The sequence below is a fragment of the Nesoenas mayeri genome (assembly GCF_963082525.1).
Source record: "Nesoenas mayeri genome assembly, chromosome: 3".
NCBI lineage: Eukaryota > Metazoa > Chordata > Aves > Columbiformes > Columbidae > Nesoenas > Nesoenas mayeri.
In genome coordinates, this window is record NC_137544.1 from 64,178,743 (window position 1) to 64,202,469 (window position 23,727).

The following is a 23,727-nucleotide window of genomic DNA, read 5'->3' on the forward strand; positions in this document are numbered from 1 at the left end:
ATCGTCACACTGCAGTTTTTCTTAGACCACCTTTCCTAAGCTTTTCCAGGTTTTCTCATTATTTGTGGTGAAGTCTAACACTACTCCAAAACAAACACAGGATTTTGGGGTGTTATTTTGCCAAAGGAGGGAGGAGGACTCGAAGTCAGTTGGGTGCTGTCCAGATTAGAAAAATGGAGTTAATGACAATGGGTCGGCTATGCAGCTGAGATAATGCCTACTTCTTTTGCAATAACTGCTTATTAACTGTGTAAAATTTTGTTAAATTGACACAGTACACGGACTATTAGGAAATGGCTTTGGATTGATTTTCAGAAGTACCGTGAACAGGAAGTTTCCCAAAATACTAAATTTTTGCCTAGCAACCCAAGGCCCTATAATTAGACCCTTAGATACAGGCTATAAATAATGATGAAACAACATGAAGAAAGAAGCTGGGGAAGAAATGGTTCTTTTAGATTTATTTACATTATTTGCTTGCCATTGAAGTATGGTCATATACAAAAATATTTTTTAGCTGCCCATACTGAATCTTGGTAAGGTAGTATACTGTTTGAGGAAGGAAAACATGCAATAGTGAGTCAGCTATATAGTAATTTATAGCCAGGAGCAGCAGCAATTGAGAATTACTGTGGCCCTGACCCCAGAGAAAACAGAAATGTGTGGTTCTTGTAGAGTTACTTTATGCTTCTGTTCAGACAGAACTTAGATGTATCTGAAGAACTGTTTACGTAAGTGGGGAGAACGAGAATTTTCAGGAAAAAAAAAAATTTAGAGCAACACGTCAATACGTCAAGATTTAGCTTGATTAAGTTCATGGCGAGTAACAATTTTCTCCCGTTTTATTTAGTAAAGTCCGTGACGTTATCTGTCCCACAGACTTAGACAAAAAAGCCCTGCTACGGAAAAGCCTTTGACAACTTTAGACAATTTTCGCCCTGTGCGATTTGGGCTCCGGGGAACACCAGACGACGGGCGGTGCCGCGGGGCGGCTGGCGGCGGCACACGGGCGCGGCGGCGGCACACGGGCGCGGCGGCGGCACACGGGCGCGGCGGCGGCACACGGGCGCGGCGGCGGCACACGGGCGCGGCGGCGCCCGAGGGGAACCCCCAGTGCCCCGGGAGGTGCTCCACCGGGACCGCCCGCCCCAGGTGACGGCCCGGGCTCCCAGGGGAGCCGCAGCAGCCTCCGCTGCCGGCACCGCCCCTCGAGTGAGCGCCCCCGGCTCTCCCGCTCTCGCTGGGGGGCAGCAGCACCCGTTCAACTCCTCCGGGTGGCGAGACTCCCCCCACCCGGCCGACTGCGCGGCCGCGGAGGAAGAGGAAGGGCGGCTGCGTGTGCCGGTGCAGCTCTGTTTCCTTCCGGGTTGCAGCCCGCATCTGCCTCTTCCTCCTCCCGCGCCCCGGGCCATGGGGGCGGCTGCCCAGGATGGGGCAGCGGCGGCGGTTCCGCTGGAGCCCGGGCGCGGGCCCTCCCTGCCGCGGGGGGCCGGGGGCCCTGCGGCGTCCCAGGACAAGCTCTTCTTGATCAAAGGTGCAGCCAGCCTTCCCTTCCACTCCTCCCTCTGCACGGGTCGGGACGAGCAGCAGCGGGTGCGGGAGCCCCGCGGCCGCGCCCTGGCGGCGTTTCCGACCCCGCTTGCCGTAGCCCGGAGTCGTGCCCCAGTCTCCCATCCCCAGGGAGGAGCCGAAGCGCTTGGGGATGGCGGTGGCCGAGGTGTCTGGGTGCGATGAGGAAGGCGCTACATCGCCGCCCGCCTTTTCCCTTCAGCGGTGGCGGCGCCTATCGCCCCTTAGCCAGGGGGCAGGACACGGGGCTCCAGGGCGCGGCGCGGGATCCGCGGGGCCCGAGCCGGCAGCGCTGAGAGGAGCCGCCTCCTTCCCGCGCCCGGGCCGAGGAGGCGGAGCGGGGCGCGCAGCGAGATGGCGCCGGGGGGCTGAGGTAGCTCAGCCCTGCGGGGTGCGAGCGGGAGGTCACCCAGCCCTGCTGGGACGCCTTGACGGGGTGGGAGCCGCTGGGAAAGAGGCGGCTGGTCCGGGTCACAGCGCCGCACAGTTTCCGTATGAAAGCGAGCAGGTGTCCCGGGCTGGCTCCCCGCAGGGCAGCCGAGGCGAGGGGCAAGCCCGGCCTCCCGGAGAGCGGCACGTCCTGCCCGGACGGCGGCGGACAGCTGGACAGCGAGCCGTGGCTGGCGGAGCTCCGGCCGGGCAGGCCGCTGCCTGTGACCGCTCGGGCTCCCCGCGCCCCCTGGCGGAGCGGAGGCCCGAGCTGCTCCCGCTGCCCCGTCCCAGCGCCGGCGGTCGGGAAATAGCGGGCAGGGGAGACAGGTCGGGGGGACGTGCCCCCTGCCAGGTACCGGGCAGCTGTGGCTCTGAGCATGCCAGTGTGGGGGCACCGGGAGTCCCTCCTGCCACACGCTCTGCCTACCCCTTGCAGTGCTTTCCTGCCCCTCCAAGGAGGCTGTGCGTGGAGCTCCTCCTGTTTGAGCAGGACTTAATTTAAACACGGTTATTATTTCTCAAAACAGGGCAGCATTGTTGGCTGGTAGACCCTGAAATTTAAAATGCTGTGGGCATGCAAAGTTCTGGCAGTGTGTGAGGTTTTCCTGCTCCCAGGCAGAAGAGGTACTTTATGGATTTCATTGATACGGGCACAGTGAACTTCTCTGTCACAATAATAGGATAATTAGTTTTTTAGAAGTAAGACCTAAGATAAGCGTGTTTTGCTTCTTACTGCCTATTCCAGCCAGGTTTTAATTACCTCACTGGCAAACAGAGGCTGGGTATCAGTAAATGCAAAGGAAGAACATGTAACCCCCCGAAAAAATAATTTTAATATGTTTTTTCAGTACAAATCAGATGGTTTGATACAGTGCACCCAGTCTTTGTAAAAACCCTTTTTCTGAAAAGTGTCCTGGTCTGCCTGCATGTGCCTTTCTGATGCAAGAACTAGAAGGGATCAAGGGACTCCAAGTGACTTTGGAAACACTCTGAAAAGTGAGGAATGCTTCCTGTCTTGGGAAAGCACCCTGCTTGTGTCGTTTTATTTTTTAAAATAGAGACTTAAAACATAAAACAGAGAAGGCTGAAGAGCAAGCGTTGCTTTTACAACAGTCTTCCAAGGTACTGGTGGATTTTCGGGTGACCATTTGAAATGAGAAATGGTGCAACAAAAAGAATAACATCTTCCTTTTGGGGCAGAGTGAGGCATCGCCAGACAGCCAGCTTATTGTAGTAGCTCTGGAGTGAGAGAAGCTGCTGGGGGAGCAGTGGTAATTTGGAAGTACTGTGAAGAGGCATCCTGGGATTTCAGTGATTTTTTTCATTGTTTGCCTGGTTTAAAAATACATACGCTTGTTATTGATTTTCAAAATGCCATATTTCAAAATATTCGTACTTGCTTGCCATATTGAGTTACTGTAAATAATGTGGACAGCTTGTCCTTTCCCTTCAGCATGTGCTGACAGATCTTAATTTCTCAGGTTTTGTTTTCAAAACAGGTTTGGTTTTGGTTTTCTGCTCTTAGGAAAAAAAAAAATCTTGATTTTTATTTCTTAAACTTTTCTTGGCAGGTGGAGTTTTTCTAGGTACCGTTGCTACAGCAGGAATGATAGCAGGTTTTGGCACCACACTTGCCATGACAAAAAAGAAGAACCCAGACTGGTTCAGTAAGGTTTGTCCCTTTTAAACTATTTTCCAGTTGATACACAGGAAAGAACAGAGCATCAAATGCTTTAGAGAAATGCTGATATATGTGGAGTTTGGCTGTACAAAGGAATGAGAATTGATGCTGAGTGTTGGAGAAATGTGAGACCTATTCTTTCAGCATCTTTGGTGGCTTTGGCCAGTTTTTATGTCAGTGAAATGGTGGTGTGCGAGTCAGAGTAGAAACGGGAAGCAAGCATAGTGCAGCCTGGGGCAGATTTAAATAGTTTTATGGGGCAAAAAGTAGCAATTTAGAGGTGAAGCTGTAGCATCACAGCATCATGGCTGGATGACTGCATTCAGACTTCCAGGAAGCAAGAGTATGAGACCCTGCTCTTGCACAGTAGCATCAGCGTTACTGGCACGAGAGAAAGCTGAAAGTGCACCTACTGTTCCTCCTATGTGGTAGTGAAGTTAAATAAGTATAAGCATTTGTAGAACTGGTGCCCAAATTGGCTCAAAAGTGAGATTTCTTAATCCTGTTTTGTGATGAACCACTTCAGAGACCTTCAATTAAGAGATTATTAGGAGGGTGGTAAAATTAAATGCTCAGATGCAGCAGCCTCTTTGTGATAAGTGTCCAGTTTTACCAGCATTTATCCAGGTGTTTAATTTACAGTGGGTTAGGTCATACAAAACAGTGAACATGCTGAATACAATAAACCAAAACAGTTGAGCACACCATTTATTTTAGGTACTGCTTCCTTTCAGACACACTCTTATTCACAAGAGGATAGTTAACAGGATTGAGACCTGTCTCTGAAAAAAAAAATTGTGATTTCTCCTTCTCCCACTCCTGCTTGTATCCTTCAGAGAAAAGAAAACAAAATGAAGCATATATTTTGGTAACCAAAACAGCTAACTCTGCCCTATATTTTCCCAGCCTGGTTTTTAGAAAGACTCAAGTATTGTTTGATAGCTTATTTTTTAAATTAAAGGTTGCTTTTTTAAAATATATAGGAGCAGTAATTAAGAGATAACAATCTGTGTGTAGAATAACGGGCTCATGAATAAAACTCAGTTCTCTTAAAAATGTTATTTTGTTGGTGACATCTTTTTCTCCCATGCTAGTGTTGTCTTTTATTTTTTTTTTAGCCTTTCCTTCATCAGCTTTCTTGATGCTCTGAACAGCATATCTGATAATCGTGTAAAAAACTCTGTTGTTTACAGAAATCCTTATCTGTGTACTTAATACCCTCAGGAATCAGCCTGTGACTGAACTCCATTTGACTGCTGTCAGTAAAAGCAGATCAATAGTTTCCATTTACCTTTTTTTTTTTCTTCCCCCTGGGGCAGTCAAGCATTTAAATGGCATTTGGGTGGGTTTCTTTTTTTGCCAGCAATTTTCACAGATAATGACTCTTATTTAAAGATCCTGAGTAGAGGATATTTTTGTCTGTTCATTTCCCATCTTCCAAATGGGAGATTTTTTTTCTGCGTGTTGTTGTATATGGCTAGACTATGGAAACAGGAAAAATGTCAGAAATAATAATCAGCGTTTTAAACCTACTCAGAGCAGTCTCTACTGAAAGAGTTATAAGAGTTTGTTAGCTGTGGTAAGGAAATACTAGGACCTGGTGTAATAGTGTGACTGGAGATCTCTGCTGTTTTTGTCTGTGTGCGTGTATGCATACACACATGCTTACAGAGCGTTGTGTTCTTAACAGCTTCCCTTTTGGGATGTCCAGATCAGAATAAGTAAAGATTGAGATACATTCTGCTTGTGTCCTTTGCAAGTGTGTGTTTGTCTTTCAGTAACTGTGCCTACAGCTAAATCCTAAGGAAAAGCTGAGGCCTGTCTGAGGATCATTTTAATATTTCAATATATACAAAACCAAAACTACTGGTGCTATTTCACTGATCAGTTACATAGTGATAGACACCACATATGTTTAATTATATCAAAGAAGAAAGAGATCCATTAAAAAAGTCTTTTTAAGGCAAGAATACAGAAGATTTTTTTCCACTTTTTGTGATGGAAAGAAAAGTGCAGCTCTTTGGCATGTTTTAGATTAAAATTTTTTGGATCCTTCTGCAAGTTAATTTCACTTTTCAGTATTTAAGACAGTAAGTGAAATAATTTGTCATTTAATATTAATTTTATATCATTTAATAATTCATGCTTGCACTCATTTATGTTTACCTCTGAGCAATAATTGTTTTCCCAAGATACCCAGTAAGTAGGACCATTTGGTTGTGCAAGGACTGTAGATGCCAGTCTTTAACGGTTACCTTCCAGAATCTATGTTTCTGTGTGAAGGATTAAACAATGATTGTTCAAGGGGGGAAAAAGCAAACCCCCTTGCTGACATTTACCACTCTGAGCAAGAAGATTATGTCTGTCCTGCTTGTGTGGGCTGCACAGACTGAAGTTGTCCTATACCCAATACGTGCAGCAAGATGGGCGTTGTGGGATGAGAACTACTGGCTAATGGTGAACATGCAGTGTGAACTGATTGATGTCAGCCACCGTGTGGCTTATGCCCTTGGTAGCTGCAATGTGCATTTATGTGCTGCAGCAGAAAAGGTTTCATCATGGCTGGGACCCCATCACGGCTGAGTCTCCACTCTTGGCCTGAGGTGGCTTTTCCAAGTGACAGTGGTTTGTGTTTTCAGGACATGTTTCATGACTTCTAAGCAGCAGTATCTTAAAAAGTGGTTAAAGCCACCTACTCTTGTTTCTTGAGAAGTATGGAGACTGCAGAGCATTTTCTGTGTTGTGACTTGGTGGACTTTGCAGGGTGATGGGGTTCAGTGTCATTGTTTGCTCTTTATGTAGTTTCCCTGTATGGTTTCCAGAGCTCCTTCAGACTTGCAGCCCCTCAAAATTAATCTCTTGGTCACTGTCACAGCCTCTCTGTGTCAAGCTGAAAGCTACTCAGGTTCCTCCAGTTTCCTAATCTGCTATTTCAGGAGTGCAGATAAAGACCTGTAAGCCAACAGTTGCCCCCCACCCAAACCTCCCAAGAAAAAGTACCAGAATGAATGATGTACAATAGTTATGTTCTGATGTCACTGGTGTAGGGGCTTGTGACTTGTTTTGATTCAGTTTTGTATTTTGACTGGTAGAATAATTGAGCATTGGATTCTTGTGCTCATGAAACGGTTGACTTCAGCATTTCTGGGTAACAAAAGCCATCCCCAGTGGTACTGGAAACGATGAAAGCTGTTCCTGGTGGGAAGGCAGCTCATCCACCCCTTGCTTGGTTCTTCAGGTCTGCTGGCATCCGTAATAGAGCTTCTGTGGCTGCACTAGTGCAGCTGGCAAGTCAGGGAAGATCCTACATCACTAAGTTAACTTTTTTTAGTTAATTTATTTTTCCAGTTACTGTTCACTTTGTCTTGATCACTTTATTTTTGGTTCTAGGGGATTACTGCAACAGCTGCATTGCCAGAGAGTGGTTCATCACTGGCCTTACGAGCCCTCGGATGGGGCTCACTCTACGCATGGTGTGGAGTTGGATTGCTCAGTTTTGCCATCTGGAAGGCCCTGGGTGTGCACAGTGTGAGTAGCAAGTATGATCCCCTCAAATACTGTATTTTTCCTTGGGTAATGTATCTTGAGGTGGCATCTCTATACTACTTCAGCCTAAGAGTTACACCTTCATTCACCACATGTAGAGTGACTAACCAGAGCATGTGCACGCAGGGAAGGCATTCTTACATCTGCAAAAACCGGGACACGGTGGGAGGAGACAGTTTTGGGGGAGAAACAGTTTTGCCCTGCTTATGTTTATTTGCACAGATGTTTCAGATTCTTCACAAAAGAGCCAGTGTTCTAATTTAGAGACTAAAATAGTAGCTGCAGGCTTTCTATATCCTTTGCTTATTGAATCAAAGGCTACCCCCTGAATCCTATCATTAGAGCAATCCATTTATTTGTCCAAGTTCTATTTTTTGCATCAGGACACTGGGGACATAAGAAAAACCAAGAGGAAACCAGTTTGCTTTCTAGTGCATTTCTGGAAGGGGCAAGGGGGCAGATTTTCACGTGCAATAGAATGGTGGTCCGTGACATGCCACGTCAAGGCAAAGAAACTCAGGAAGCATATGTATGTCCTAAGGGGCTAAGGCTATCTTTACTAAACTGCTCATGTTCCAGTGTTTCACAGTGTTCAGTATGAATGCTAAAGTTCGTGTAAGCATTTTTGTTTTCCCGTAGGAATGAACCATGACTTAAGAGTCTCTGCAGCTATAAGTTGGGTAGAACTATCTGCATGGTCTTTAGGACTAAGAATGAATAGACTTCCTTTACCTTCCATGGCAAATTATTTATATATTCAGCAAAATGTGTCTCAAAACTGAAAGGAAGAAGATACTACTCCACCCTAGTACCATCAGTACTCTTCTCATTAATATCTTTATTCAAGTTCTTACTTCTTGTCTACTCTGCTGATACATCCTGTAGGTCACGATTTGGGTCCCAACATACAGCACTACACAATCCCTTATTCCTTAGTTTTCAATGTTGATTCTCAATAGGAGCCAGTAAAGAAAGGCAGAACACCAAAAAGCATAGCAGAACGTAGGAGGCATCTACAACACGTTTTCTTTAAACTCAGGTCCTCCTTGTGAGGCCGTAGTGGAATGGCAGAGATTGGGGAGGAAGAGTGGGAGTACCAGATCATGCTCTCTGCGTGCTGAGCTACAACAGTCCACTCAGTTTACTGTGGTTATATCATCAGCCAGAAGGGTTCATTTCACACTGCGCTGACGATTCTTACTTCCATTCTGTCACAGTACTTCTGGTCCTGCCAAAGGACAGCAGAATCTGACCCTAGTCTGCAATTTACATTAACTGTGTCTCAGTAAGCTTAATTTTTACTTCCTTGAGAAGTGCTGGCCTAGACTCACAGTTTCCTGGTTTCCCTGGGAGTCCGCTTTCCTTGAGGCTGCCTGACCGGGCATATCCACTTCAGCTTGAGATGGCTGAGCCCCAGGACATGTCAGAGTCTGATGGGGGCTTCTGGCTACCTGACAGCAGTGGCTCTTGCATCAGAAGCACACAGCACACTGCAGGGTGTGTTGGAGAGTCGGGGGTTATTCCTAGTCAGAAAGCTGCACCTGATTATGTTCTGTCTTGTGTTTGCATTGAAAGGAGGTGGGTCAAACTTTATTTTAACGGGCTCTTGCAAATGCCTGTTGTTATTGGTTTCTGTTGTGGAGTGCTTATGTTTCACCATAGTGCATGGTGTGAACTGCAGGCACTGAAGGAAGCAGGTTTGTGTCAAGAGACTGTGTCTGCACGTTTTTGAAAAGCTCTCTCTCTGCTCTCCACTGACATATTTGTTGCATTCACTATAGACTTTTAAATTCCCACTGCAGAAAAGAAACACATACAATAGCGTTAGTCATTATTGCAGAAAAAAATATTAGCAACTTGTGAATTTCCTGTCACACATTTATTTTCCTGTTTGACTATGTATCTATTAAAATCAAATATATATAAATTTTAATTTGCTGCAGGTATGAATGGAGATCTGAAAAATGCAATATTCTGACCAAAGAGGTTCATGATCATTAAAAATGTATTTCTAGAATAAATAATCTTTGTCTGTTGAAACTTTTTGCGTACTATTTTAACATATCACTCACAATCAAACACTGACTGTAGAAAGACAGTATTTTTGTGCTTAAACATCATCTTCCTGAACAGTTGAGATTAAATAAGGGTTATAAGCTGGCTGGTACATTATTAGTTCTGGACTCTTAAACACGTGCTCATTTTAAGATGGGCCTGTTTGTTGAATTTATTTTCCTATTTCTGGTGAACATTGTGGTACTTTTGAAAATTCTTGGTTGCTGTCCTGTAAGCAGAGGTAATAGATTAACAATCAGTTAAAATATTGATTTCTAAGAAGATGTATTAAATGAATATATTGTGTCTAATAATATTTAGATAGCCACAAGAGTAAGGTTTTTTGAGGGGAAACTCTTTACTGAAGTTATCACTGAGTGAAATAATGTTTCTTTCCACATAACCTGTTCAGACCATGAAAAACACCATAGATTTTACACTAAGCTCAGTATTTTCAAATGAACATTTTAATTTCAGTTAAACGTTTTAAAAATGAGCTCTTACAGATTTGCCTGAATAAAATCACCTCAAGTCTTCAGTGTGGCTGAGTGCTGCGAGTTCAGTTGCTCTGCAGCACATGCAGGTTGCAAATACCTGCAGAAGTTCAAGTCATTTTCAAACCTAGCATCAGGTGTCAACATTTGAAAGCTATGAACTTAAGGCAGACTTTAGCCTCTGAAAGTGCTATACTGTATGTGACCTGAAGGGAGACTCAACTCATTTTGATGCCAGCAATCTGTGTAAACTTAATAACTGCAGCTTTGCAGCTGGACAGAGAGAAGTTCTGCTCAGCTCCTTCAGGTTACTGCCTTTAACAGTAACCTGCTGGCTTTTGCACCTGCTAATTAGTGATCTGACCCTGCTGGGCAGCCGCTTCGTTAGCGTAAGAGCTACTGGTAATATTGATAACATTACTGACAGTCTCTGGATGTTAAATTGTTTCTCTTGATATTAAATTGTTCAGTGTAATAAAATTCTGATTGTAAGCACTGCAGATGTTTCATCTGGCACATAAGAAAGTGCTTCTGTCACATGAGGAGTACATTAACTTTCTCAAACCCATTGCCAGCTCTGTCCTTGTGACTATCTTGTGGGATCAAAGCAAATAAAGGACTGACTTTCCCTTGCAGAGTTTGGAGGGGAGTTCCAAGCCAAGTAGAACTGAGTTGCTAAGTGTTGTTTAGCGCCTCATGTCACATCCAGGAGTAAAATACAAGAAGCCACAGTGGAAAACTGGGTTGGCAGGAATCATTGGACAGGAAAGCTGTTGAGCCATTGCACTCCTGACTGCCCAGCCCGTGGAGACAGGTGAGGTCTGTGCATGCTGGAGCTTGGACTGGCTTTGGAGGGGGAGGAGAGCAAAGCTCTCCAGTGGATTTAGAGAGGTGCAGTGAAAGGTGTGCTCAGTGCTCTGTGTGCTTTGAACTCGGCTCATGTTAGCCATGCACGGGTTTGAAACGATGGGCTTTTCACAGTTGGTTTGGCTGAATTGGCCTGACCCGTTTGTCAGTGTCAGCCTGTTGTAGCCATGCTGGTGTCTGCAGGAAGGGGCAGTGAGCATCTCCCGCACATCTGGGAGGGCAGAACTAAACCAGCGAGGTGCTGCTGTGGTTTCTGGGGTTCAGGGACAAAACAAACCACCCCGAAACAGTTAGTATGACAGGCCAGCGCGGTTCGGTTATTTATAGGTTTTTTACTGGCCGGCGGGCGGGGGCTCCTCTGCCGCCCCGCAGCGCCACCTGCTGGCGCCGCTGGGAACAGCCGCACAGGCGCGGCGCCCGCGGGAGAAAGCTCCGTTTATTTTTCTCACTGACAGAATGCGTGGTTTATATCGTTTTATAGCGACCCGTATTTCTAAACAAGCATTGCAGTAGTAGGAAATGGTGTTGCCGTTAGTTAGAGCCCGGAAGAGTGGTTTCGCTTGGTGTTGTTGCCGAAATGCTATGATTTGTAATGTTCAGGGATGTGTTTCCTTCAGCCATAAATTATTGACAGGACAGTGAATGATTGACAAAAATATGTATTACACTAAGCTTTGTGACTGTTTAAGTTATCTTGTCATCACTTACTAAGTCAGAGATGAACTGACAAGAGCAAATTGCAAATGAAGCAATTGCAAAGGAATGCAGAGATGAAGCAAAGAGCAAATTCCTTGTTGAGTTACAACTGCTGTAATTAATCTATGTCCATCATTCTGAAGTAGTGTCACAATTGCTCAGCAGTTTGTGTTGTGGAAGGAAACTGAAGCCACAGTTCAGGATGCCCTGTGCTTATGCCTTCAGAGACAGCCTATGTTTCCCATAGAAGCAGGTTGTTGCTGAGATCTCTTCTAGACACTGAGGTGATGCACCAGCTTTGGTGATACTAGATTTTTATTTAATCTTTGGGGTTTATTGGTTCTTAAAACAGTGCAGTGACAATGCCTACCTCTAGCTCTTAAATGGTTTTGTTGTTAAAGGTGGTTCCCTGTAGCTTTACAGTCTGCTGCTTTCTGTGACAGCATGAAGACCCTGGGGTGATAGTAAGTAACTGATCTGTATATCTTGGTAAGGGACATACAAGATTTTATGCTGTCTCAGGTTGTGTTGTTAATATCCCCTGACTGCAGTTACTACTGTTGTAATCTAAGAACACGCTGCTAAGTAATAAACCCTACTAAATTCCAGTCAACTCTTATTCTTAAATGGAAAAGTGATGGATCAGTGAGAACTTGGTTTGATAATGGTGTAAGTTTTATTTTTCAATAATGTAAAAGAGAAATCTTCATTTTCAGAACCTAGGAGATGGTGGTTATCTAGTTTTATATTGTAACTCTTGCAGAAAATAACCAGCAGTCAGTAAGAGTCAGAATTTTTTAACTTGCTTCCTGTGGTCTCTTATGAAAATATTTAAAGTCAGTCCACTTTTGATTATCTCTGGGCATAGAAGCTCTGTCTATATTAGCAAGTATCATCAACCAGCAGCACTGGAGCAGTGAAGCAACTGAGGGCTGAGGACCTGACTTCTACAACCATTCTGGGGGATTTAAAAAATGTGGACTGACTCTGGCCTTTCCCCATGGCTCGAATCACAGAATCACAGAATGTTTGGGATTGGAACGGACCTCAAAAGATCATCTAGTCCAGTCCTCCTGCCGGAGCAGGAACACCTAGATGAGGTTACTCAGGAAGATGCCTGTTGGCAGTTAGAATATGTTATGTCTTCCCCTGGAATGCTTATTCAGTTTTGTGTCACCCTGAAGAAACCCAGTTCATGCATTTTGAGACTGTTCATCAGTACACAAGCTGTTGCCCAGCAAGAACCTGAACCCCAGTGCTCATCCGGACACACCACAGCCATCCTCCCTGAGGCACTGCACAGAACAGAGGGGCATGGGCAATGTGAAACACAAGCTTAATGATTGACAACTGGCTGGAAACAAAATGGCACCTTTATTAGCAAGTATATTTGCTGTTTGACAAATTCCCCATCATCCGCCATGGCATTATCTTACAGGGTTTTGAGCTTGTAACCTCAGAACACTGTTGCACCCACTCCTGGTGCAGTGGCCTGGCTGTTTTCTGATGTAGAACACTGAGGTATTGAAGTAAATTTTGTAGAAAAGAAGAAGTTTGGCCAATTTATAATTTAATTCTTTAAGTTGAATAGTAGTTGAAACATCATATTTCAGTATTTTCCAGATTAAATGCTCAGTGAAGTTTTAAATTTTCAATTTACGAATAAATGGTGTTTCTCTGAGTAAAACATGTTTTAAGTAAAAAATTTGAAATTATCTTAAAAGCCCTGTTGTTCAGTTGACCTAAAAAAGTATTTTTATGAGAATTTTAAAAAATTAAGCCTTCCTTATTTTATTTATCTATTCTACAGGTGTTATGATCCACCACACCTTTTTGTTGCTTGCAAAAATGTTAGTTTCACAGTTTTCTAGAACTTACAGTTGAGTTGTAAACCCTTGTTTTAAATAAGCAGGTTGTCATTTTTAATTAAAGTTGCAGCTATAGAATACTTGACAGGAATTAAAACATACCTATGAATGTCTGATGTTTGGGTTTTAAAAAAAAAAAGTGATTGTGAGCCTTCTTTTAAAAGCAGAACAACACCCTCAGCCCTTGTAGCGTGCAACAATTAAAAACGAAGATAAATTCTATTTTAAGAGCCCTTTTGCTCTTCATGCCCTCAATAAATGAGGTTTTATTTCCTCAGAAATAAAAGCATTTTTTCTCCTGTAGGAAAAGGGCCAGGATGCTTCATATATAGGTTTGTGTGATTGTTGCTTCCACATCTGTTCCATGGAAAGCTGGGAAAATAGTGAGAAGAATTGCCTAGCAATTTCTGAGTAATATAATTATAAAATATTAGTTTATCATTTTTATGGTGACTCCTAATGAAATATCCTGGTTTGCATTGATCTTAACCTTTAAAATATTAACAGTTGGAAACAATTGCACGGCTGTGAAGAGACATCTAAAACAATTAAAAGCAATACAGAGAATATATACTTGCTTGGTTTTGTTGGTAAGGACATTTCCTAGGCAGGCTGCTTTTCTCTAGAGGAAATCTAACCTCTAAATCACCATTTTAAGCATAAAAATAATAACATCCCCTGCTTATTTTGAGATATATTGGAGATAATTTTGTGAGGCTATAGTCATAGGTACAGTATAAATGCAAAGGAATATTGACTTTAAGTATGAATTAATTTTTAAAATAAAACGAGAACATGGAGACATAGTCTTTAAAAATTATTTGTTTTAGCATCTGTAAATAGTACCAAGGTCTATGGATCTCAATCAGGTACAAGCAGATTGCAGTGGCTGAAATTTTTATGTTATTTCATAAATGAACAAATGTTGCTATAAAAGCAGTGTGTCTCCTAGAATCATTCCACAGTCATTCCTAGCTTTTTTGGTTGTTATTAGTTTTTTATTTTAGTTGTATTTAATCTTCACCTAAGTGTTATCCATGAAGTCTCTATTTTTTTTATCATGCTTATGTTTGATTGCATAATAGACGTGTTTTCCTTGTTATTTCATGATCGTATTTTTCAATATAAATGACATCTGCCCATTTTTTTAATGTTCTTTTATTTTCTCAATACTAGTTTAAATTCAAGCTCTTAAAAAGAAGATGGAGAACTAGAACAAGTTAGCACTTCCTCCTCCTGTTCATACAGGGTTTTTCTGTACTGCTTATATTGCCTAATTAGTTTTATGTGGAGAAGACTTGCCTCCACACATATGTACTGCTAGTATTTTATCCAAGAATAAAAAAGAAAAACAAAATAACCTATGAACTTCACTGCATACTTGATAAGGCAGAAAGCTTATTCAAGGAATAAGATCAGCATTTTCCTGCTGGAAAGCTGCCACATCTGCTTTGTGAGTAGGGACAGCTGTAAGTAAGTAATTCAAGAATATGGGAAGACTGTAACTAAAGCCGTCTTGAGGAATTACTCTGCTCTGTCTTGGAAGAGACTCGTAGCTGTTGGCTGCCACCAACCTGCTAAGAAGCTACAAGGAATAAAACAACATTTAGGCTTTGGTCTGAAATTGGAGCAGTTCCACATCACCTTAAGTGGATGAGTGTGTTGACCCACTTCTCGGCTGCCTGTGACTGTGAACTCTAAGTGAACAACAAAAATCTGAATAAAAGCTTATCTGATAGGTGTGAATTATTCGTGCTGCACCCTGGTCCCGTGGGATCTTTCTGTGCTCTGTTTGGTGTGGTGCTATGGCCGCACTTGTCTGACCCTTCTGTGGTGCAAGACCCCAGCTGCTCTGCTTGCCCAGTCATCCCTGCCTGGCTCTGGGTGTCACACCGGCTCTGACACCTTTCCTGCGTGGAATTCAGCCCCACTCGTGCCATCCAGCCTTACACATCACCAAAGAGCTTAGGTTTTGTGCTGGCACTTTTCCCAGCCACGAGCCTTGCTTGTGGATGATACATATCATGAATACCTGGACATACAGATGAAAAGAATTACTCAGGTTGCACTTTTCAGGATCTGCCTGTTTGCAGACAATATCTTTAATTTAGAAATCCAAATTACAGCACAGAGAGCTTATGGAGTTTGGACTCTCATCCTGAGATTTTGAGTCCGTTAACCAACTTGCATTATACATTTAGATATTTAACTATTTTAAATTACTTCAATATTAATTTTTCAAATTGCCCAGGCTGACTAAGGAGGAATGACTAATATACCATCATAGACTAATCACGTGGATGTCCTTTCCAGGCACCCAGATTGGAAAGTAAGATTCTGCAGAAATAAATGGTGTGTTCCTCAGTGATTTCAAAAGTATTTCACTCCTTTCTTCTGCATGGCGTGAAAGTCTTTTGCAGCAAGATTGTATAATCCAAACTTTCTACTGTTCCTTTTATTTTGAAGCCTGATGCAGCATCACTGAAATAAATAAGAATAAACTTGAGAATGAGACACTACTTTGAGACATTTACTATAAAAACTGAAGTCCTTGACATTTTATTTCAGAAAGATCAACATGGAAATGTGTAACATTTTAAAGGATACTCTTCTGTCTCTGAACTTAAGGCAGTTACTTTTTTTTTTTCAGCTTGTGGTTTAGAAAATTGCTCTCTTGGTGTATAAAAATTAATAGCTGTCGTTCCCGTTGATCGTAATTAGCTAATCACTTCATTTTTTTGGTATTTAAATTAATCTAGCCTTAAATCAGAACTGTTTTGTTTTCTTTAGGCTTTTCTACTAGAATGGCATCGTCTTCCTTTTATGATAAATGTTTAGAAAGATACTTTCAGGCTCCCAGTCAACAATCCCACTTTTGGGAGCTGAGCACCATTCGCACACAAGTTAAACCAGACAAAGTGGGGGCAGTAAAGCACGCTTGTGATGCAGACCTGCTGTCTTCCCATTCCCAAGTGCATTCATTTATGAATGAGTAACGTGGCTGCTGCACACTTGGAAAAGTGACACGAGGAAAGTATTTAATGTGTTTTATCCCTTCATGTGACCCAGTAATTGGAAAAGGGACAGCCTGACCCTTGTGACTTGACAGCTCTCAATAGTTCACCAGTGATTTGAGAATATGTAGTAGCTGTGGGAGGCTGCTATATACGTGTGATGGTTTGGGAACTCTGGCAGCTTTGTTCTTAGCAGTGACAATCCTCTCCCCCGTTCTCTGTGAAGTTCACTTAGGTTATTTTCATGTTATTTTTCTTTTAAAAAGCACAGGACATGTTTTACCTAATTACACAAGACTTATAAGGATAGGTTTCTGGAAAAAATATATCTATGTGTTTGTTTCATTTTAGGCATTGTAAATGTCCCTCTGATTTCAAAGAGAGTAATATTGTGTCCAGTTCTGGGCCCCTCAGTTTCAGAAGGACAGGGAACTGCTGGAGAGGGTCCAGTGTAGGGCAACCAAGATGATTAAGGGAGTGGAGCACCTCCCTTATGAGGAAAGGCTGAGGGAGCTGGGGCTCTTTAGTTTGGAGAAGACTGAGGGGTGACCTCATTAATATTTATGAATATATAAAGGATGAGTGTCAAAAGGATGGAGCCAGGCTCTTCTCAGTGACAACCAATGATAGGACGAGGGGCAATGGGTACAAATTGGAACGCAGGAGGTTCCACTTAAATTTGAGAAGAAATTTCTTCTCAGTGAGGGTGACAGAGCACTGGAACAGGCTGCCCAGGGGGTTTATGGAGTCTCCTTCTCTGGAGACATTCAAAACCCGCCTGGACACCTTCCTGTGTAACCTGTGTAATCTAAGTGTTCCTGCTCCGGCAGGGGGACTGGACTAGATGATCTTTTGAGGTCCCTTCCAATCCCAAACATTCTGTGGTTCTGTGATAAGGTTAGGTGTGTGTAAGTCTCTGTGGGACGGGGGGTTAATACAAGCTCCTGACTTCTCTAGATGGTTTAACAAAGTTCTGCTGCTGCTTTTCTCTATGCAAGCCTGGAACACTGGAATCAGCAGACAGGTTGTGAACAGTGCACTATGGCAGTATAACATGGCATAGTTAAATATTAGGATGTGTACTGCTGGGATTGACCCTCTGGGAGCCCTTTTCATAGATCTGTAGTTCTGACTAATCTGAACATTCATAATGCCTTTGCCAATGAAGTGTAAGATCTAAGAATGTGAACCAGGGCTCTGTTTTCCATGGTTATGATAGAGGTCAGCATGCAAACCGTCACAGCGTGACCCACAGTGAGTGCCCCATTTCACGTTGAGAGCTGGAGAATCACCTTCAGCCAGCAGACTGCCTGCTCTGCACTTCAAGTACAGTAAGGGCTCAGCACTTGCCATTTTCTACAAATAACTTGCTATTTCTGTATGCAGACTTCGGTAACCATTTGCTAACAAGGGCAACAGTGATCATTTTAAGATTTGGGAAAGGGTGGCAAGAACAATCCTCTCTGATTCTCCTACATCCAGGGCAGCCCATCTCATCTTCATACCTTTTGACATGGAAGGTGGCTGAGGAGAACACGGGCCGTGTACATACTCTGTTCTGCTGCCAGTCAATATTCCAGTTCAGGACATCTAACCTCATTTCACTTGGAAGCTAATGTAAGCAATTTTTACTGGTACAGGTACTAAAATAGGAAACTAATATTTCCTAGAATCTGGGTTGGCCTATTATGAATGTCAGACATTAAAGAGAATGTTTCTTTGTAAAACTTTAATTCTAGGATTGAAATAGATTTTTTTAGCCCCTCTTCCATTCATTTTAATATGAACGGCCACATAAGTGCTCTCAGTAATAGTGCTATCCCAATTTTTGTGTGACATTCTGTCAACGATGTACATTAAAAAGAGATTATTAAATGGAAGATGCTTTTAGGTCCCCATATTTTTGCCACCTGAGGCAGGATCATTAGGTTAAGATAAGAAAATAACAGCGATCTGTAGCTATTACAGATTATTTAATGCAGTAAGGTAGATGATACCCTTTTAGAAAGAAGCCTGACAGTCAGATGTGGAACAGTTACTGTAATTTATTTGGCAGGAAAAAACAGCATCAAGCTTTGCAATATCTGTGATAAAAAAAATAAAATTCACTTGAGTAAAATTCTCTTCAGACAGTTGCCTCCAGGAATGGAGCATGCTGGAATGTTCAATCAAGAAATGTGTTACGAATGGTTCGTGTGCCTCTAGGTTTAGAAGCAGCAGCTGCAAGAGTGGCCTGTGATACTGAAGGCAGCAGAAAGAGGTAAAATACATTCAGCTTTTAGTGCTGGGTTTACTGCACTATTAATTGAAGACATTATCACAGTTGAACTGAGTACCCAGGTGTCAGTGTGGCTGACAATAATAAAGAGGCAGCCATTGCAGTGAGTTATTTCAACACATTCCAGTCCTTAGTACGTAGCATACTGGCTTTCATAATTAAATTAATGCCTTTTGATTTGAGACCACTGGCATGTGTATTGTGGAATTTGGAGGAAACAGAGGAGAAGATTTCCAGGGAGGGAGAGAGGAGAAAAAAACTCCCAAGTGGCACGTCTACAAAAAAGAAAAGGCAAGGCAGGACACAGGTTCCTAATGGCAGCATTTCCCTTGTCAAGAAGTGTGCTTGTCCTCTGAGAGGTAAGTCAGGTAAGAACAAGGTCCCAAATTTCGTGCCTCAACTGTGCAGTGTTACTAGAATGTAAAGTTAGGTTCATCTTCACAAGAAGCTCACTGCACTGGACACTAGTAAGCCCAGTTGGTGAAGGACAGCTAATTTACATTTGGTGGACAAATTTAACCTTCAGTACAAGGGTCCTCTGAAGTTACAATGGGGCTAGTATGATACTGTCAGCCAAGTGCAAGCAAGAACAACCCCAAGGCCAGTGTGAGTTACTTTGGAGGCCAAATTTAGTCCTAAATATGTGAATAGAGTTTGGCCAGTCAAGGCTCAGGATATTGTGCTCATAGTGTGTGACTGAAAGAAGTCACGGCCTTGAATTTGGTACTAGAACAGCTCATGAGCACACGGACACTGACACTGGGAGAGAAGGGATAGGAACTTTGGGATGCCATTTCCATGGTTATTTATGTGTGTATACACTGGTTCCACTTCTTCAAAGTCTGCTTTTAGGCAATGTGGCAAGTGAGCTTTAGAGGAGCTGTGAGTACAGGGAGAACAGTGGCCAGGATTTGGATGTACATTCAGGATTGCAACAAGCACAGATGTGGAAATGGAGGAAGAAACTCCAAAGCTCGTGGTATTAGTGGAACAGAAGAGAAAGGGGAGATTCCATTGAAGTCCCAACCAAAGCCCTCGTGAAATACAGTACTGGGAGGGGGACAGGGAAAATAGAAGTCCATGACTAGTAGTAGTTACGTTGCTTAATGTATTATTAGTGAGAACTCAAAAGCTGTTGTGGAGAGAAATAATAGGGTGCCATATCTTTTAAGTTGTATAGAAATGAAAACTTCTAGGTAAGAGTTAGTAGCTGTGACATATGTATTGTGAAGAAATTGGACCTGTTTAGACATTGTCTGTGAAGACCCTGCCAAGTCTCTGCAGATAACGTCCTTCTTAAATAGCTGACAACCTAAAGCATAACATTGAGGAGACAGTGCAGAGTGGTGATCAGCTTGGCATTACGATTTATTAAAATAGCTCACTGTCAAGGAATCACAAAGAAGGAAAGTTTGTGGGAAAATACAAATGGTCAAAGTTGTAAATTGCAATGAGAAACTATTTCTATGCAGAGCAGGCTTGTGGAAAAAAGGATAAGGTGCTGGCGAGAGAGGAGGTGATAAATGAGACATTAAGTCTGGCATCACTTGCAACGTGGCTTTACAAATAAACACCAAAATCTGAGAAGACAAGGCTGAGGAAGTTTCTCAGGGAGTCTTAAAGGCAGAAGAAAGACATTGAATATTTCAGATTTGGTACATGTGTTGAGGAGAAATTGCTTTTTCAGGAAATGAGTTGCTTTCACCTGCAGAACATCAATTAGCGTTCTGAAGGGAGAAAAAGCTGTATATTCTTCAATCTGCAGCTGCCAGCAGTGTTTTAATGCTTTCTAAACAAATAATTTTGTTCTTTTGAAATAGAGCTGTAGTGTTTTATTTCCCAGACAACATTGCTTTTATCATTTGAGGGTTAGAGTTTGGCATGTTAATAATTATAAGGTAGCTGTTAATGTGAGGAAGCACTGTAGTTTTTTCTGAACGGCTCCCCCACACGTCCTGTTTTTAGAGGCTTTATATAATTGCTGTTCATTTTCCTTTTGATCTGTATGTCTTCAGTGGACTAACAGAGTTGTCCTGCAGGGCTTCTGAGTGCATTGTTTAAATTTGACACTAGAAGAAATACAAAAGTCTGAGTTTAGAAACAGCCAAAAATTCCACTTTGCACAAGATCATTAGCTAGTATAAAATGTTCTTTATCCAGTTATACTAGCTGAGCTACAGCATGTTACAGTCTGGCCAATTCCTGTGTTACCAAACACACAGATAATACTTAGAGTGAGATCAAAGAGTAGATGAGTTACTTCACTCTTTAGGAAGTAAAAAAAAATGTTAAGTAAATTGAATACTTTCTGCACATCAGAGAACTGGGAATTAATTACGGAGGACTGGGAAAAACAGCTAAGCCTAGAACATTTCCTACTGTAAATACTTGTATTTAACTGTCAGCAATTATTTAATGTAATTTGGGCTGCTTCTCTACATCAGCTCTAATACTGGTGTTTATTATCCTTGGAAATATTAGCTGTCTATGAAAGCTTTCAGTTTTAAATAAGAAGCAAAAATATTATTTTAGGAACGATTGTGGGCATTTGCCAAGATTTTTTAAAACCAAGAACGAATAATTAATCAAAACAGCTATCTGATCAGAATAAAATATAAAGCAGACAGTGAATTAGTTTTTACATAAGAACACAGTCAGGATTTTTTTTAAAAAAAAGATTATTTGGCTCTGAATTTTCATCCTACTCTATGTAACTTGTATTTTGATTTGATTAGCAGTACCCAGACATTTTTCCACAAAGACCTGAGTTCTAAAATGGTTTCATCCATAATAGTTATTGTCGTAGTAAAGGACTGGTAATTTCTTTGTAAATTGGTTCATTGTATCATCTATAACTTGAATAATGGAATTTCAGCAACATTTCTCTAAAGAGGTACCAGTTCTCTGTCCTAATTATTCATACGCAGAAGGGCCTGAACAGAAAACGGCCCAAAGGCATTTGTAAAAAAAAGCTGATGACCCATAACACACAAAATATGGGCGTATTAGAGAAGATGGTGTTCAGGAGGTCATTGCATCCAGTGCTTGAATACAACATCGTATCTTCTCTGCAGGAGTGTCATAGATTCTGTACAGCTTCCTGAAAACAGCAGTCCAAGACTTCCCCTGTACATCCTGCTGTTTGTGTAACAGGATTTTCACTGACTGAATTTTTCCATGCCTATCTATTGAAAATGTATGTAAAAATATATGTAGAAGTCTTGGAAGAAAGAAACCTGCTAAATCTAAATATTATCTTCAAACGGAAGAGATTTTTAAACAAATGAAATTTCAGTTCTGGCTTGCCAGGACTATTGCATGAGACACTGGTGATAAAATGGTTATCATAGATTTGGCAACCAATATTGATGTATTGATATACAGAGTATAAAATTAGTAAGCTTCCTCTTTCACAGCATTTTAATTTAACAACAGTGAAAGAAAAACTCGGTTCTATATATTGTTATGAATTTTGTTTTCCTTCCTGCTAACTTATAAATTTGAACAAGACTTTGTTTTGTCATCTGTATCCATATGGTGGGATAAACATAAACTGTCAGATCTGACCAGTATTTTTCCTTTAATCTGTGTTTTAAAATCTTTGAACAGACATATTTGGCCTTTAATTCATTACAAGTGTAGAAAAAGGCACTGCAGTCAAATTATGGGCGCATTCTTTTGAGGTAATTTTCTTCCAAATAAAAACATTTTAAGTGTGTATATATAGTAGTTCATGTAACAGCAGTGAGTAATTCAGGCAAGTGGTCCCCCCAGTGTGGTGCTTTAGAAGGGGAGATTGTTATGGGTTCCTTCCTACTTTTTTTCATTTTGTTAGTTGAACCAACATAATCAGAGGGAAAGTCATATTTTTTTCTTATTTTAAGTGTCTTTTTACCTCTTCTTTACCTCACACAGCTTATTTTGTGGAATAAGCCTGGGTTCATGGTGCTACTTTATTTCCTCCTTATTAACAGTTTATTGATTTTATTTTTTAATCTCTTTTATAGATGAAAGAATTCCGAACTAAAATGCAGTCAATATTTCCAGCAATTCCTAAAAATAATGAGTCCACTGTTGAATGGGAAGACTTACTTAAATCTAAGTGAAAATCTCAGCTCCGTTTGGAGATGTCTCAGCAAGAACAGGAGCAGAAGTAGCAGAAGTGGCCCATCTGAACAACAGAGAAGAAAACTCAGACTGAGCAAGTTCCTGACTGAGTTCATTGAACCTGGGGAGGCCAGTTAACAAGGGATTTAAAAGCAAAACGAAAGAAAAATTCTATTGTACTTTTCAGCGTGCTTGGTATAGTTGATTTGTGAGCAGGTGAACTGTCTTGGGATAAGTTGGATCCAACTTGAAAAAAGACTCTCTCTTATGAAGACTTACAGAAGAAACTGATCTTCAGTAGTAAATATAAGGACAAAACCCTAATAAGCTCTTATCCCATCTTGATTTTTAAGAGGAATTTTAGGAAATGTCTCTTGGAAACAAAGAAAGATTACTTTCAGTGACATTCATGTGTCCTATTAGGAATATAACCGAGTCAATTATGACAGTTCTATTACTGAGCCTGAAGGTATGGCATGCAGTACATTCTTCTAAAAATAAAAGAGATCTATTTAAATTTTCAGCATAGAAAATATATGAACCAAACTATTTTTGTGTGTCTGAAGGGAAAGTTTGAAACACCCCATATGCCAATAGTGACCTACTCAGCTCCTCTGCAAAGCATCAGAAGAAATCTCTACAAAGTGAACTGTTTGTTCAGTATTAGCTTTTTAAATTGGATCCCACAATAGTGAATCTGATCGTTTGTATAAAAGTGTCTACTAGATTTATATAGCAATTTAAGTTGTAACTGAAAAGAAGTATAAAATAGTGAGACACCCAGTCTGTCCTACACAAATATTTTGAGCTAAGAAAGTGTATGGGCAGGGTTAGTTTTTTGTATTTCCGTGGTTCCTGTGGCTCTGCTACCAGGAGAAGGAATGTGACATTTTCCACACTGCAGCAATCTCATGAAGTGTGGGTGTAAACTAGAAAGAATAATGTCTTACTCAAATACTGTATTTGCAGAACTGTAGATCTGTAAAAATGCAGCAATTTAAAAATAATGCTATCAGTGAGCAATCCTTGGTTGAATGCTGAGTTATCAGGTTTTTTTATTAATTGCACACAGTCCAATTAGTCAGTTGTCAGATTTAATAAAGTCTTCTTAAAACCTGTC

At 41.7% G+C, this 23,727-nt stretch overlaps 1 protein-coding gene across 3 annotated transcripts; it reads left to right on the top strand.

Moving 5' to 3' along the window:
• Positions 1 to 1,382: 1,382 nt before the first annotated feature.
• TMEM242 (transmembrane protein 242) lies at positions 1,383 to 23,727 on the top strand. 3 transcript variants are annotated; one of them, XM_080342469.1, is made up of 5 exons: positions 1,383 to 1,534; positions 3,573 to 3,673; positions 7,073 to 7,210; positions 18,352 to 18,482; positions 22,508 to 22,570. In XM_080342469.1, exons 1-5 carry the CDS (start codon positions 1,411 to 1,413, stop codon positions 22,509 to 22,511), a joined length of 498 nt encoding a protein of 165 aa, XP_080198595.1. In that variant the 5' UTR covers positions 1,383 to 1,410; the 3' UTR covers positions 22,512 to 22,570. The 3 variants fall into 3 exon arrangements, with proteins under 3 accessions (XP_080198595.1, XP_080198596.1, XP_080198597.1); XM_080342470.1 differs by lacking the exon at positions 18,352 to 18,482 and having other exon boundaries at positions 22,508 to 23,727; XM_080342471.1 differs by lacking the exons at positions 18,352 to 18,482; positions 22,508 to 22,570 and adding an exon at positions 14,385 to 14,622.

What these genes read in the sequence shown, in the direction of transcription:
- TMEM242 (XM_080342469.1), top strand. Translation starts at nt 1,411, where the DNA reads ATGGGGGCGGCTGCCCAGGATGGGGCAGCGGCGGCGGTTCCGCTGGAG. An exon ending in CAAGCTCTTCTTGATCAAAG is followed by an intron (nt 1,535 to 3,572) that starts GTGCAGCCAGCC and finishes TTTTCTTGGCAG; the next exon opens with GTGGAGTTTTTCTAGGTACC. An exon ending in AGGCCCTGGGTGTGCACAGT is followed by an intron (nt 7,211 to 18,351) that starts GTGAGTAGCAAG and finishes AATTCTCTTCAG; the next exon opens with ACAGTTGCCTCCAGGAATGG.